At 39.6% G+C, this 16,423-nt stretch overlaps 1 protein-coding gene across 1 annotated transcript in view; it reads left to right on the plus strand.

Annotated features, from left to right (window-relative positions):
• Positions 1 to 16,423, plus strand: part of SH3BGR (SH3 domain binding glutamate rich protein) — a 66,117-nt gene that overhangs the window by 11,539 nt on the left and 38,155 nt on the right. The window contains 1 exon segment of the mRNA XM_024239393.3: positions 12,038 to 12,118. Coding sequence (XP_024095161.1) covers positions 12,038 to 12,118 — 81 coding nt within the window.

Genomic DNA, 16,423 nt, shown 5'->3' on the forward strand with positions numbered 1-16,423 from the left:
TCACTTTTTTCCCAGAGTTTATAGGTCGTACTTAATAAATCAAGTTGTTGGAAAGAAATATTTTTAAAAAAGGACTTCAGAATATGAGAACTGAAAATTAACTTAGAGGTCATCTAAGCCATCTAGGTTATTTTGCAGATGAGGAAATGAGAGCTGTGTGAAGTAGAGGGAATGTCTCAGCGCCATGCGCCTGGGACTGCTGGAGCCAGGTGTGGGAATCTTATCTGACCTCTTCTCTTGCTGCACAGAACTGCTGGTTCTTTAGGTTACTTTTTTTAAAAAAATTGTTTACTGCCACTGTCTGTTTTATAAATTTATGAATGAATGTCCACACTCATTCATTTACCTATTGTCTGTGGCTGATTTAGCACTGTGGCAGATTTGAGTAGATGCAGCAGAAGCCATATGACCCACAAAGCCAAGAAGATTTACTATCTGCTTGTACAGAAAAGTTTGCGGACCTCTGATTTGAAGGATGAATTTTGTAGTTGCTGGGGGCTTGTATTAGCTTCCTAGGGTTGCTGTATCAAACTACCACACACATGGGGCTTAAAACAACAGAAATTTATTCTCTCACAGATCTGGAGACTGGAAGTTCGAAATCAAGATGTGGGTGCAGGGTTGGTTCCTTCTGAAGGCTCTGAGGGAGAATTCGTTCCATGCTTCTTTCCTAGCTTCTAAAGCTTTTTTGCCAACCGTTCTTAGCACTCCTTGGCTTATGGAAGTGTCTCTGATCTCTGCCCTTATTGTCACATGGAGTGTGTCTCTCTGTGTTCATATGGCCTTCTCATGAGGACAGCAGTCATGGGAATAGGGCCCGCCCTCATCCAGTGTGGCCTCATCTTAACTAATTACAACTACAAAGATCCTATTTCCAAATAAGGTAACCCTCTTTTATTTTTTGAGATGGAGTTTCTCTCTTGTCTCCCAGGCTGGAGTGCAGCAGTGCAATATCAGCTCACTGCAACCTCCACCTCCTAGGTTCAAGTGATTCTCCTGCCTCAGCCTCTTGAGTAGCTAAGATGACAGGCGTGTGCCACTATGCCTGGCTAATTTTTATAGTTTTAGTAGAGACAAGGTTTCACCACATTGGCTGGGCTGGTCTCGAACTCCTGACCTCAGGTGATCCACCTGCCTTGGCCTCCCAAAGTGCTGGGATTACAGGTGTAAGCCACTGCGCCCGGCCCAAATAAAGTCACTTTCTGGGGTTCCAGGCTGACATGGATTTATGGGGGACACTGTTCAATTCAGTAGAGGGCTATACGAACTTATGTGGCTGTGTTAGCATTCTTCAGAGGCTTAACCAAAAGTCCTGTGGGTGTGGAAGTATTTTCAAACAATCTTAATGTGGTAGCATATATTAAGGTGAACATGTGGTCCAGTTCAAATTCCTCCCCACCCCTCACTCCTGTCCTACCCACATCTTCCCCACCTTCCTTTACCTGACCCACATTTCTCAAAATTGTGGCTCTTGTTGGATAAGGAAAGGGATAATATTTTTTTAGGGGGGATGGTGGTGATGAGGAATTTTATTTCTTATAAAATCATTTCTATTATATAATTGAAAAATTAATATATATGCCCACTGAAAAATTAAGGTGATTCAAAATGGTCTCTAGTGAAAATTATTCCCCTCCATTTCTATTTATTATTTATTTATTTAAGAGAGAGAGTCTTGCTGTGTTGCCCAGGCTGGAGTGCAGTGGTGCAATCATGCTTGGGTAATTTTTAATTTTTAAAATTTTTTGTAGAGACAAAGGGGTCTCACTATGTTGCCCAGGCTGGTCTTGAACTCCTGGCCTCAGGCAAACTCCTTTCCTCCCAAAGTATTGGGATTACAGACATGAGCCACTGTGCCTGGTACGCCCTCCAATTTCTGACCCCTGTCATTCTAGCTACCTTCCCCTGAGCCAGGCTGGCTCTATGGGCCTGTGATCTGGGATGCCACACAGGACCCCATCCACAGGAGGGCTCTGTACTTGTTTAATGTTCTCCTATTGCTGTCTTGAAATTCTCAACCATTTTTGAAGGAAGGGCCTCATGTTTTCATTTTGCACTGGCTCTTTTGAATTCTGTAGCTCGTCCTACTCCGAGGCAGGCAGTGTTGGCAATTTCGTGTTTGGGTTTGCAGAAATTTTCTATGTAGATTTACAACTGAATGTCATTTAAAAAATCAGAGTGTATTATATATGACTTTGTTTTGTTGACTTAATAACCGCATCTCAGAGTTCACAGTATAGCTGCCCATGCTTATTTTATTTAATTTTATGATAGGGTCTCGCTGTGTCACCCAGGTTGGAGTGCAGTGGCGCAATCATAGCTCACTTCAGCCTCAAACTCCTGAGCTCAAGTGATCCTCCTGTCTCAGACTCCTCAGTAGCTGGGACTACAGGTGTGCACCACCACACCTCGCTAATGTTTTTTATTTTTTGTAGAGATAGGGTCTCACTGTATTTCCCAGGCTGGTCTCACACTCCTGGCTTCAAGTGATGCACCCATCTTGCCTCCCATAGTGTTGGGATTATAGGTGTGAGCTGCTGTGCCTGGCTGCCCCATATTTTAATGTCTGCAAAATGTTCCATTGTGTGTGACATAATTTTTTGGCTTGGTCCTCTAATGAAAAACATTCAGGTTGTTTTCAGCCTCTCCCCCTTACAAACAATGCTGTAGGAATTATCTTTATACATAACAGATCTTTGTATCCTGTATGAGTGTGTATATATATGTATATGTAGGATAAATTCCTGGAAGACATCTGAGTTAAAGTACATATGCGTCTCACATTTTGATCAATACTGGCAAATGGTCCTCTGTTGCAGTTGTACTAGTTTACATTTCCACCAGCTGAGTTTGAGAGTGGCTAGTTCCCCGTGACTTTGACAACACTGTGCATAGCAATGCACAGTGAATTCTCATTGCTTCTACCTGGATTTCTTTCTTTATGGGTAAACTGAACATCTTTTAAAACTACATTTATAAATTATCTGTGCTTTTTCTATGACTTACCTATGCATATTCTTTGCTATTTTCCAGTTGGGTTATAGGTAATGTTTACTGGTTTGTAAGAGTCTTCGCATATGAAAGAAAGTAGCCCTTTGACCATATGTATTACTTCATTCTCACGCTGCTAATAAAGACATACCCAGGACTGGGTAATTTATAAAGGAAAGAGGTTTAATTGACTCACAGTTCAGCATGGCTGGAAAGGCCTCAGGAAACTTACAGTCATGGTGGAATGGGAAGCAAGCATGCCCTTCTTCACATGACCACAGGAGAGAGAAGTGCAGAGTGAAGATGGGGAAAAGCCCCTTATAAAACCATCAGATCTCGTGAGAACTCACTCACTATCATGAGAACAGCATGAGGGAACCACTGCCATAATTCAGTTACCTCCGACTGCATCCCTTCTATGAGACCGATTATGGGAACTACAATTCAAGATGAAATTTGGGTGGGGACACAGCCAAACCATATCACCATAGATGTTGCAAATATTTCCTCCACATTTCTTACTTGTCTTTTGACTTTCAAAAGGGATTTTTTTTTGCAATGCAGAACTTAAATTTTTTTTGTGTAGCCAAATATATTAAATCTTTTCTCTTTGTGATTCCTGAATTCTGATTTTTGTTTAGGAAAGGTTTCTGTGCTCAGAAATTATCAGAAGAATCATCTCATGTTTCCTTCTAGTACTTGTCCAGGGAAAATAAGATTTTAAATGTCTTAGTTTGCTTATTTTAATCATCCTTTTAAATTTAAGTGAGTTACAGTAGACAAAATATTGATGTAGGTGTCCACCAATGTTAACTCCTAGGATAAAATTACTACAGTTATTTTCTGCTATAAAAAAGAAGATTTCAAAGTCATCTCTTATCCCAGTTTGCTGTGATCTAGTAATTTTTTTTTCATTTTAATGGTGGAGGAGAAAGAAAAGGTTTTCCAAATAATGACTGCTGTTTTTAAGATGTATTTTCCTATAACAAATATGGATCTAATGCAATAAATATACAAATTATTTCATGTTTAACTGTTTCTATTCTTTTTATTTCTACCTTCAGAGAGGTATTTGTAGTTTACCTTATGAGAAGCTTTGCTTAATTTGCTTTTCTGTGGTCTATGGACACACTTACAAAAGTACATTCATGAAGAAGAGAGCTTTGTTTCCAGAAAGTAGGTAAAAATGATTGTTTTTATTTGTATGCTCAGATTTTAAAAGGAGACTCAAAAGTTCTGAAGGATGTGCAGGCTCAAAATAACGTCAGTCTAGATAGTCAATGTCTCTTTCTACATGATTAAAATGTATATAACTATTATTTAAGTGGTCTCCCTGGCTTCTGAAGATTCTTGGTCAGTCATGTGCCATGCCTGATGATGGCAGCAGGTGGAAGGAGACCCCAGAGGCAAGCAGTAGATTTCACTGGGCAGTGAGGGGATTGGATGTCAAGTGCCTTCCTGCCCCTGCCAGTTTGAACTTCTGCTACTCTATGCAGAGCAAATGAAGATATTATCCTGAGAGCCAGGGCAGACAACTGTTAGATTGAGAAAGGAGATACCACAGTGGAAGCCGGGCACAGTTGAGGCCAGGCTCCTCGCCTGACAGAGGAATGTGAACTGGAAAGAGCAGACACATCTGTTGATGACAAGTTGGCATCTGTCATTTTAGCCCAGGTAACGGCCGGAGTGCCTGCCTGGGACCAAGATAGCCTGGGCCTGACTGAACACAACCAAAGAGGACCTGGATCGTTCAGCACAGAGGTGCCCATTTAGCAGAGGTATGAGTGTCTCCAGGTACTCAGGGCTGTAAGGAAACACAGGATGCAAACCCGATTAGGGTGGGGAGAGGGCTTCTCAACATATCGATATTACTGAACAAACTATGTTATGTTCCTAAAATTTATTTTGAAATATGCCGTATGTGATAAGAAATACATAATTTAAAAAGGAATGATACAATGAGCAACCATTGTATGCACCATCCAGTTTAAGAAGGACAGTATACTATTACCAGAAATGTGGAAGCCCTCTGTGTGCCTCTCCCTGATCACATCCCTCCCCCTCTGCACCAGTGATAGTCATTGGAAAGAAAGGGTCTTGCTTTGTCACCCAGGCTGGAGTGCAGTGGCACGATCATGGCTCACCGCAGCCTCAACCTCCTGGACTCAATCGATCCTCCTGCCTCAGTCTCCTGAATAGCTGGGACTATAGGTGTGCAGCACCATACCTAGCTAAATTTTGTGTTTTTTGTAGAGATGGCATCTCCCTATGCCGCCGAGGCTGGTCTTGAATTCCTGGGCTCAAGCAGTCCTCCTGCGTTGACCTCCCAACGTGCTGGGATTACTGGTGTGAGTCACTGTGCCCAGACCTTATTTTTCATTTAAAAACCTTTGTCTTCTTTTACCTCCCTGAATATGCACATAGTTTACTATGACACATGTGTTCCCATTGCAATCCCCTATTCCCAAACAAATATAATTTTCTTTTAGAGAGCCTCTTGTTCATCTGGGAAGCTTGCTAGGTATGGGTTCTTCTCTGTGGGAAAAGTTTCAATTTCCTTAATGAATGGACTGTTTAGGCTTTCTACTTTTTCATAAGTTGGTTTTCATAATTCTGTTTCTATAAATTCTAAGATGTCTAGTTTTTTTTTTTTTTGAATCAGGGTCTTTGTCTGTTGCCCAGGCTGGAGTGCAGTGGTGCCATCATGGCCCATGGCAGCCTTGAGCTTGTTTTAAAATTTTAAAGTCTAGTATAACATTTTTTTTCAAAAGTAAGAGCAAGGTACAGAAATTTCCCATATACCCCCTGTTCCCCCACATGCAGAGCCTCCCCCATTATCAACATCCCCCCAAGTTTTAAATAAGATATTCTTAAGACCTGTTTAAAATAGGTAGTTATGTCGTCTCTTCATTCCTAATGTTTTTATTGTGTCTTCTCTGATTTTTTTTTTTAAATTTATGTTGTTCATAGTTTTTTGTTTGTTTGTTTTTGGTCTTTTGGCTTATTGATTCTTTCTGATCTCTCTGTACTTATATCTTTATAGCTAATTTTTCTCTTATTTTTAAAATTTCTGCTCTTGCCTTTATCATTTTTTCCTTCTATACACTTTTTTTTTCCTCCCCTTACCTTAATGTTCAGTTAGATGCTTAGCTCACTTTTAACCTTTTTTTCTTCCCTAATGTCAATATTTAAGGCTAGAAATTTCTCACTGAGTACTGTCAGTTCATTCCGTATATTTTGATATGCAGTATTTTCTTTGTTTTTTTTTTTTTTATGTATTATTATTATTATTTGAGACGGAATTTTGCTCTTGTTGCCCAGGCTGGAGTGCAGTGGCCCGATGTCAGCTCATTGCAACCTCTGCCTCCCGAGTTCAAGTGAGTGATTCTTCTGCCTCAGGCTTCCCGAGTAGCTGGGATTACAGGCGCCACCACGCCTGGTTAATTTTTTGTATTTTTAGTAGAGACAGGGTGTCATCATTTGGCCAGGTTGGTCTTGAACTCCTGACCTCAGGTGATCCACCGGCCTTGGCCTCCCATAGTGCAGGGATTACGGGCGTGAGCCACCGCGCCCAGCCTGCAGTATTTTCTTTATTGTTAAGTATAAATGTTAAAACATTTATACCTTTCTTTTTGACCCATGCATTGAAATTATGAGTACATTTGGAGTTTCTTCTACTTTGTTATATGCTTTTAATTTTTCTCAGTTTTGCAGTTTTTTTAATCCTTTCTTGATGTAATTTTACTGACTAAAGTCTCTTTTTTCTAATTTTATTTTCCCCTCTACTCAATTCAAATAATCTATCCTTTTAGTGGTTAACTTAGCTATTTTAACATACAAACTTAATTTAAATTAGTTAAAGATAATCAGTAACCTTACTTTTGTCCCAAACTTTTTTTTTTTTTTTTTTTTTTAAAGCCAGAGTCTCGTTCTGTCACCCAGGCTGGAGTGCAGTCGTGCAATCTTGGCTCACTGCAGCCTCCACCTCCCAGGTTCAAGCAATTCTCCTGCCTCAGCCTCCCGAGTAGCTGGGATTACAGGCACGCACCACCATGCCCTGCTAATTTTTTTTGTATTTTTAGTAGAGATAGGGTTTCACCATGTTGGCCAGGCTGGTCTTGAACTCCTGAACTCAGATGATCCGCCCACCTTGGCCTCCCAAAGTGCTGGGATTACAGATGTGAGCCACCGCACCGGGTCTGTCCCAAACATTAAAAGGGCCTTTAGACACTTTCACCCTAATCACTCTCTCTGTTTACATGTGTTTGGTTTTTCAGTATTTCAGTTGGCCTCTCATTCTGCTCCACAAATTAGGCATTTCTATTTATTGGTTGAACAACCAATGTTTGTTCAGATTTAGATTTACCCACATATTTACTATTAATTTTATCTTTACTTCTTGAATTTGAGATATTCCATCTGGAATTATTATCTTCTTCCTGAATATATCCTATAAGTTTCTGTAAGTGAAGGTCTCTTGGTGGTAACTTCTCTAAGTTTTTGTTTGTTTAAAAAAATATATTTGTTTGTTCAGATTTAGATTTACCCACATATTTACTATTTTTTATGTGAGCATGTTTCTTTTCTTTTCTTTTCTGTTCTTTTATTATTATTATACTTTTTTACTATTAATTTTATCTTTACTTCTTGAATCTGAGATATTCCATCTGGAATTATTTTCTTCTTTCTGAATATATCCTATAAGTTTCTTTAAGTGAAGGTCTCTTGGTGTTAACTTTTCTAAGTTTTTGTTTGTTTAAAAAAAGATACTTTCCAGACAATGTCTTTCTTTCACCTTCATGCTTGAAAAAATAGTTTTACTGAGTCTGGAATTCTGGGCTGATGGTTATTTTTTCTAAACACATTGAAATTATTATTTTACTTTCAGCTGGCCTCTAAGTTGCTATTGAGAAGTCAGCTGTCAGTCTCATCACTATTCTTTTATTGGGAAACTTTCTTTTTTTCCTTTTTCTTTTCCTCCCTTTCTTCTGTCCATTCTGTCTTTTTTTCTTCTTCCTCTTTCTCTTCGTCGTCTTCTTCCTCTCTCTCTGGTTGCTTTTAATAATATTTCTGTATGATGTGTCTAGGTTTAGAGTTATTTTTATTTATCTAGTTTAGAATTATTTATTGGGCTTCCTGAGACTAAGGGTTGTTAGCTTTCAGTAAGTCTAGAAAATTATTAGTAATTGGCCAGGCGAGATGGTGCACGCCTATAATCCTAGCACTTTGGGAGGCCGAGGTGGGAGGATTGCTTGAGCCCAGGTGTTCGAGACCAGCTTGGGCAGCATAGTTAGACCTTGTCTCAAACAATTAAATTAAAAAAAGAAAATGTTTAGCAATTGTATGCTTGAGTTTAGGTTTTCCCCTATTATCTGTATTTGCTTCTCCAAGAGCTCCTATAAGACATTTGTTAGCTCTTCTCACACTGTTTTCATACAATAATATTTCCTCCAGATTTTTCATCTATTTTTCCTCTCTAGATTATTTGTTATTTGTTTGTTTGTTTATTTAGTAATTATTTTTTTAAATAGAGACAGAGTCTCGCTATGTTGCCCAGGCTGGTCTTGAACTCCTGGGCTCAAACAATCCTCCCTTCCCTGACTCTTAAAGTGCTGGGATTATAGGCATGAGCCACCACACCCAGGCTGGATGATTTCTTTGACTGCATCTTCCAATTAGCTAATTTTCTCTTCAGGTGTGTTTGTTTAATCCACATATTGGGTTTTATAATTCCGCTATTACATCTTTTTATTTTCAGGACTTCTTTTTGGTTCCTTTCTAAATTTGCTTGATTGTTCTCTCTAGGTATTTATTCTGTTTTCGAGTTTCTCTTTTATTTCACTAAATATATTAAATATAGCTGTTTTATATTCTTTGCCTGGTAATTCCAATATCTGATTCTGATTTCTAATTCCACCTTCTGTTATTTCTTCTTGCTCTCACTATGTTTTCTTTTTATTCCCTTATTTATATTGTAACTTTTGGCTTCAAACTGCTCATTTTTAAAAACTTTATTAGTGGCTCTCTTAGTCTGTTTTGTGCTGCTAAAACAGAATACGACAGACTGGTAGCTTATAAACAATAGAAGTTTGTTTGGCTCATAGCTCTGGAGGTGGAAAGTCCAAGATCCAGGGGCAGCATCTGATGAGGGCTTTCTGGCTGCATCAAACATGGCTGAAGGTATCCCAGCAGCAAGAGAAAGGGAGAGCTCTAACTCACAGCCTCAAGCCTTTTTATAAATGTCATCAATCAGTTCATGAGGGTGGTCCCCTTATGGCCTCAACAGCTCCCCTTAGGCCCCACCTCCCAACACTGTTGCATTGGGGATTCAGTTTCCAACACAAGCTTTTTGGCAGAAACATTCAAATCACAGCAGCGGATACTCTTTGAGGCCTGGGGTTTATTTCTGCTAGTTTCCTTAGAACTGTATCAAACTTTGACACATCTTAAACTCAGATTTCCTTTTAAGATTTTTTAGGATCACACATGGCATGGGAATTTGAACTGCAGCCTCTCAGGAATTCTCCTTGTGGTTATAAATTCTCAGGGGAGAATATTTTCCCCTTCACCCAGAAGCAAAGTTGAATCAGGGAAGTTTCCTTCCATTCTGTTCTGCCTGGCGGGGTATTTTCTCATTCATGTTTACTTTGAAGGCAGAACCCTCTGGAGTTCTGGTGTGTGTGCTTTATGAAACTCCCCAGCTTGACGAGGCTCCGGGCTTTATCTACGTCCCCCTTTTTCCTCTTCAGTGTCAAAGTGATGATAAAGGTGTCCTGTGTGTGTCAGAAACTCTCAGCATGAACGGTGGCTTTGGTGTGTGCTTACTCTCAGGATTCACGCTCTCACTGGCTGTAATCTTTTATGCCAGCTCAGCAGTGTATTTAAATTTTTTTTTTTTCTTAATTGGGTTAAAAATTTTCTTTGGGACAGCTTTTCAGGGCCTCTAATCTGCCACAGTAGCAGAACTGGGAGTTGAAAACCTATTTTACGTTCATTATTTTCTACATATATTTGGTAGCATGAAGTCAAAGATAATGATGAGTTGTTCTTCAGCCTTCTGAAATTCTGAAGAAGGTATTTGGTCTTAAATTGAAGCAAAAGACTAGTTCACTCAACTATAAGAAACCTTTCTTGCCTTGAAATCTACAGTTGGCCAACTAAAGAAGTTTTCAGAACTTTATATATGGAATTTTTGGGAAATAGCATAGATTTACTTTATTACATTTCACCAACTTACTACTACTACTATTAACGCGTTATCTCAGGTAATCCTTTAACAATGATTAGTAAGCGTGTACCCTGGGAATCAATCAGAATTTCTGATACCAAAGTTCTTGCACTTACTCATGATGTTATATTCCTTTCAACCAAGATTTGAGGCAGCTTCCAACCATGTATTCAGTATAAAAGAATAAAATTAATCACTGAGAGACTTGAGGCAATGGACAGGAAAACAATAAAGCTTTGAGTAAGAGTAACACACAGGATGCTGGGCACGGTGGCTCACGCCTGTAATCCCAGCACTTTGGGAGGCTGAGGTGGGTGGATCATCTGGGGTCAGGAGTTTGAGACCAGCCTGGCCAACATAGTGAAACCCTGTCTCTACTAAAAATACAAAAATTAGCTGGGCATGATGGCATGCATCTGTAATCCCAGCTACTCAGGAGGCTGAGGCAGGAGAATCGCTTGAACCCAGGAGGCAGAGGTTGCAGTGAGCCGAGATTGCGCCACTGCACTCCAGCCTGGGAGACACAGTGAGACTCTGTCTCAAAACAAAAAACAAAAAACAGAAAAAAACCAGTAACACACAGGAATACATAATACTTTTTTCTCAACAGCTGTGACCTGTATTTGGTGTTAAGCTTTTTTTTTTTTTTTTTTTTTTTGTGAGTCAGGGCGTTGCTCTGTTTCCCAGGCTAGAATGTAGTGGCACAATCACAGCTCACTGCAGCCTTGATCTGCCAGTCTCAAGTGATCTTCCCACCTCAGCCTCCCAAGTAGCTGGGACCACAGGTGTGTGCCACCATGCCCGGCTAATTTTTGTATTTTTTTGTAGAGACAGGGTCTCACCATGTTGCCCAGGCTAGTCTTGAACTCATGTTCAAGGAATCCTCCCACCTTGGCCTCCCGAAGTGCTGAGATTAGAGGCATGAGCCACCATGCCTGGCTGGTTTTAAGCTTTTTAACATACACTAAGAGTAGGGTAGGCAAAGAACAACTAAGTTGGTTTGTGTGTTGCCCTGTAGGAGAAACACCTGTGACTTTGTGAGCCTTTTTGCAACACTGTTGAGATTGCATCAAGGCCCTGATGACAAACGTTGGCAGTAATAAAGTAGTGTGGGGGAATATCGTTTATGTTTTAATTCTAAAAATTGAAACTTTTCTAAGCTATTGACAACTGCATTACTGGGAAGGTGGTTTAGGGCTGGACCTGCCTGGTGAAGGACTGGCCCTGGTAGGATCTGGATGGAGTGGTAGCTTCATTGAGCATCAGATTTCAATCCACTACCAAGTTTCCAATCACTCCAGTTGTTCCCATTTTGCCAAAACAGTCGCCCTCTATGTCCCCCATGGTCTTGTGCCTGTTCGTATTGGGAGGGCCTGAGATGCATCTGGGCCCTTAGAGATACTTTAATCACAGTATGGACAGCCTGTATCATCTCAGTCTCAGCTGATCAGGGACCATATGCATAGGGCCAGATTATAAGTAAACCGGCTAGTGGTGTGAAACTTGGAAAAGCCATTTACTGTGTATATTTGGGTCTTGTCAGCAATTGCTGAGCGTGGGAAGGTGTGTGTGTGTGTGTGTGTGTGTGTGCTCTTGCTGTTGGTATACAAGCACAATGAAAGTGTATAAAAACAAATGTAAAGTTCGTGGTTAGATTTCTTAACTCTGGAGGTTAGTCATCTTTGACAAAGCAAACTGGGATTATTTTTTGTGTGAGCTCCTAACTTAAGGACTAATGAATAAAAAAGATCAGTTTCCGTAAATAAACTGGCTCACAAGTGTGCAGTGGTTTTAAACTTTCTTTTTCTTTGCTTCAAGGATTTTGACTCTTTCTTCTCTGCAAAAGAAGAGAATATTATTTATTCCTTCCTTGGTTTGGCTCCTCCTCCGGACTCAAAGGTAAGTTTGAACAAACTCCATTGGGGTTCAAAACAGGTAATACTACATGAAGGTAGAAATCACAGCATCCAAGACTGTTTAATACATGATAATCTTTAAATTAACATGATTTTAATACACTTCTTATTCTGATGAAGTCCTATGCATAGAGAGAGTGCAGTTTTTACTAAAAAGAGTTCCAAAATTATGCTTTTCAGATTTATGCTATGTTTTCACCTTGTTATGGTAAATTTTATAATACCTAAGTTAGGAAATATCATTACTTTGAATAATCTTAAGTGCATTCATTAAATATGTAAACATTTGGGCTCCTAGGTTGTGTTTATACAATTATTTTGTTTTGAATTGACTTCTCATATAGCTTTATATGAGTTAATTTCATAATGATATATGCCCTTATATTATTTCTATTTAAATGAACCAAACTACATTTTGGTCTCATAAAAATGGGACAGGTAAGATCTCGATTCAAGAACAAGGTAGGTTTTATCAGATTTTTTTCTTCCAGTGATGTCTTATCTTTGATTGTGTATAATTAAATAGAGAGTTATGCTAATAAAGCAGGAACCATGAATTTGACTTGTGTGCATGTTTAATTCATGAGACTTGCTAAGACTTGCTGATGGATTGAATGTGGATAGGGATGGATTCCGTGATGACTTCTAATCAGTCTGTGTAAAAATCTGCTCTGAGAGAGGACCATATTGACAGGGGAAGTTAAGTTTGAATGAGACAGCTGAGTGAAGAAGTGAGATAGGCAATTGCGTGCTCATCTGTGTCTCTGCAAAGTCCGGTTGGAGACACACATGTGGAAGCTGTGAACGCGTGTAGATGGAGCTGAAGTCATGAAAAGTGGATGAAACAGAGTAATGAGAGAGTTGACAGGATGGAGACCAGAGTGGGGGTGGAGGTGGGGCTTCAAGTTTAAAGTTGCCTGGAAGATGAGAACCCAGTTGAGGAGGCTAAGATGGAGAGTGGGGAAGGAAGGAGGAGACCAGGAGCGCGTGGTGTCATGGAAGCCCAGGAGGAGCTCGGCTCATCACAGAAGAGGGTGATGTTAGTTGTGACAAATGCAGCGGAGAGACTGAGTCAGGTGAGGCCATGAAGGTGACCACTGGCTTTGACGACATGCAGGTCATTAGAGGCCATGACAGAAGTAGTTTCTGAGGAGAGGCGGAGGCAGATGTATGTGGTCTAGACAGAGTGGTCTAAGGAGGGCTGGTAGTGAGAACGAGGAACTATGCATAGACAATTATTTTGGAGGAATTTTCCCACAGAGTGAAAGAGAAAAATGGCAGACATCATTGTCTTAAAAAGTGCCCTACTCCTTCCCACCACTGGAAATTTGGGCAGAGTCCCTTGCGTCCCTGCTTGCTGCCGGTTCCCTAGCTTCCTCTCTCCTCCCTATGTTCTGGAAAGTTCCCCCATCTCTGTTCTTTACCCAAGCTCAATCTCTCTTCTTAACCCAAGTTCTCTGTCTTTCAGTAGACATCTCCCATATTCCTACTACTTCTCAATCCCCTTCTTCCCGACCCCAGACCTGTGGGTGGTAGGAGGGGAGAGTCTAGTTTTTACAAAGGCCCACTAAGGGATTATCTAAACAAAAGGAAATTTTCTATCCTTGGTCAATAATAATGTGGCAAAGCTTTGAAATGACTTTTTCTTTAACCTTTTGTAGGTCAAATTGTTGACAGAGTTACTGTCTTCACCAAGAGTCCCAATAAACAGAAGCGGGAGAGGGTAGTAGAAAAATATATTTTCTGTCTGTTCATCACAAATTCCAGGAATCATGTCTTCCTTATTTCTTCCCTTTGCAATATCTTTTTATTTTTTATTCCTTTTTTTATAGCATTGGAATCTTTTATTTTTTCATGGGGCTATAGCCTTCATGAAGATCATTTAAAACTTTTGTCTGACACTCTATTACATTGATGTATCATAATTGACTTCCTTATTTTTAATTTTTACTTCTTATTGTGTCGTAAACATGTTTATGCTATTATGGTGTCATAATGTCATCTAAATATTTTGTATAACATTCCATCAAGTTGATGTGCCATGCATTTAAAACATTTTTATTCATTTATTTATTTTTTAGAGACAGGGTCTTGCTATGTTGCCCAGGCTAGTTTTGAACTTCTGGGCTCAAGTTGTCCTCCTGCCTCAGCTTTCCAAGTAGCCAGGACTACAGGTGTGAGCCACTGTATCCAGCATAATATTTTTTCACTATGCTTATATTTTTGAACCTGTGGTTGCTCATTATTTTTAATTACAAATAACTCTGCACTGATTTTCAGCATGAAATAGTATTCTTTATTTTGGAGTATTTCCTTAGGATAAATTCCTGGTAGCTCTTTCACTGAGACAAAAATGCACACAAATTTTTCTGGCTTTGAACGTGCCTCCAGATTACTTTCTGAGAGGATTATAACATTCATCCTGCTGCACTGTGGTGGACCAGCTTCACTGTACCTTCCAGATATGAACATTTTAATGACCTTGATCTTAGGGCCATTAAATTGTATTTTAGAAATTTGTTTCTGGTTTTACTGTGCTATGAGGAGGGAATTTGGTTTTGATAAATGTCTGTCTTAAGTGTCTTTGTAACTGAATGTGTATTTTTTCATTTTTGTGTGATATTTTATTTTTTAAATTGACAAAATAGTGTATATTTACCATGTACAACATGATGTTGTGAAATACGTATACATTGTGGATTGGCTTAACTGAGCTAATTAACATCTGCATTTCATTGAATACTTTTTTTTGTGGTGAGAACACTTAAAATCTACTCTCAGTGATGTTCAAAATACAGTGCTTTGTTATTTTACTATAGTCACTATCTTGTAAAATCAGTATCTTGAACTTATTTCTCCTAACAGACTATTTTGCTATAAAAGATTGTTTTCTGAGTATTAAAAAATTAACTTTTTTCAAATATTACATGTATGATATTGGAAAGGTCAGATAGTCCTACAAAGATTACTTTTTAAAAAAACAGTCCTGCTAAACATTGCATGCCAGAAAATGCCTTATATTTTCCTGCTTTAGTTTGCAGTGTGCTTAGGTGCAGAATTCCAGGCTGGACGTTGCTGCACCTCAGAACCGGGAAGGTGCCGCTCCATCATCTCTTCCCATTTCCAGAGCTGCTCTGAGATCACATCTGATGCCAGTCTGTCTCCACATCTTTTTATCTGCCTATTTTTGTCTTTCCCAATTCTGGGAGATTTTAGGGCCCTATTTTTTGGTTTTGAAGTTGTACGATGAGGTAGCTGGTAGAGGTCTTTGATATTTGTGCTGGGCATTTGCTGGGACCCTTTAATCTGGAAGGTCATGTCCCTTGGCTCTGGAAAACAAAATGTTAGAGGACTTCTATGCAGGTTCATTTCCAGTTCATTTTCACTTTCTTTTCTTTTTGGAATTCTTCTTATTTAAATATTGGGCCTCTTGGATGAATTCTCTAATTTTCTTATCTTTTCGCTCCCATTTTCCATATTTTTGTATTTTTCTGCTTTCTGGGATATTTTCTTAATTTTCTACCTTATCTTCCCTCTATTGGTAGTTTTTTTTTCCATTTCTCCTATCAATAATATTTGAACTTCTCAAAAGCTCTTTTTTGTTGTTATCTCTGCATGTTCCCTTATTAAATAGCTTCCTATTATTATATAGGTTCATTATTTTTCTTAATTCCGAGTTTATTAAATATAGTTTTCTTTTACATCTTCTTCAACTCATTGCATTCTCTGTTTTCTCTAATTCTCTTTCTTCTCTGTTTGCTTTGCTTTCCTTTTGATTTTTATGTAAGTTGTTTTCCTCAGCTGTTTGGTGATCTTTGACTGTTTGTATTTAAGACAAAGTACTGAGCTGGCAGTGGTGGGTGCATGTCTGTATTCCCAGCAACTAGGAAGGCTGAGGTGAGAGGATTGCTTGTGCCTAGGGTTTTGAGGCCAGTCTGGGCAACATAACGAGGCTATGTGGTGGTGGTGGTGGTGGAGGTGGTAAGGGTGGTGATAGTGGTGGTGGTGGTGGTGATGATGGTGGTGGTGATGGTGGTGGTGATGATGGTGATGGTGATGGTGGTGGTGGTGATAGTGGTGGTGGTGGTGGTGATGGTGGTGGTGGTGATGGTGGTGGTGGTGGTGATGGTGGTGGTGATAGTGGTGGTGGTGGTGGTGATGGTGGTGGTGGTGATGGTGTTGGTGGTGATGGTGGTGGTGGTGGAGGTGGTAGGGGTAGTCATGATGGTGGTGATGGTGATGGTGGTGATGGTGTTGGTGGTGATGGTGGTGATGATGGTGGTGATGG

This window comes from Pongo abelii, chromosome 22 (genome assembly GCF_028885655.2).
Source record: "Pongo abelii isolate AG06213 chromosome 22, NHGRI_mPonAbe1-v2.0_pri, whole genome shotgun sequence".
Taxonomy (NCBI): Eukaryota; Metazoa; Chordata; class Mammalia; order Primates; family Hominidae; genus Pongo; species Pongo abelii.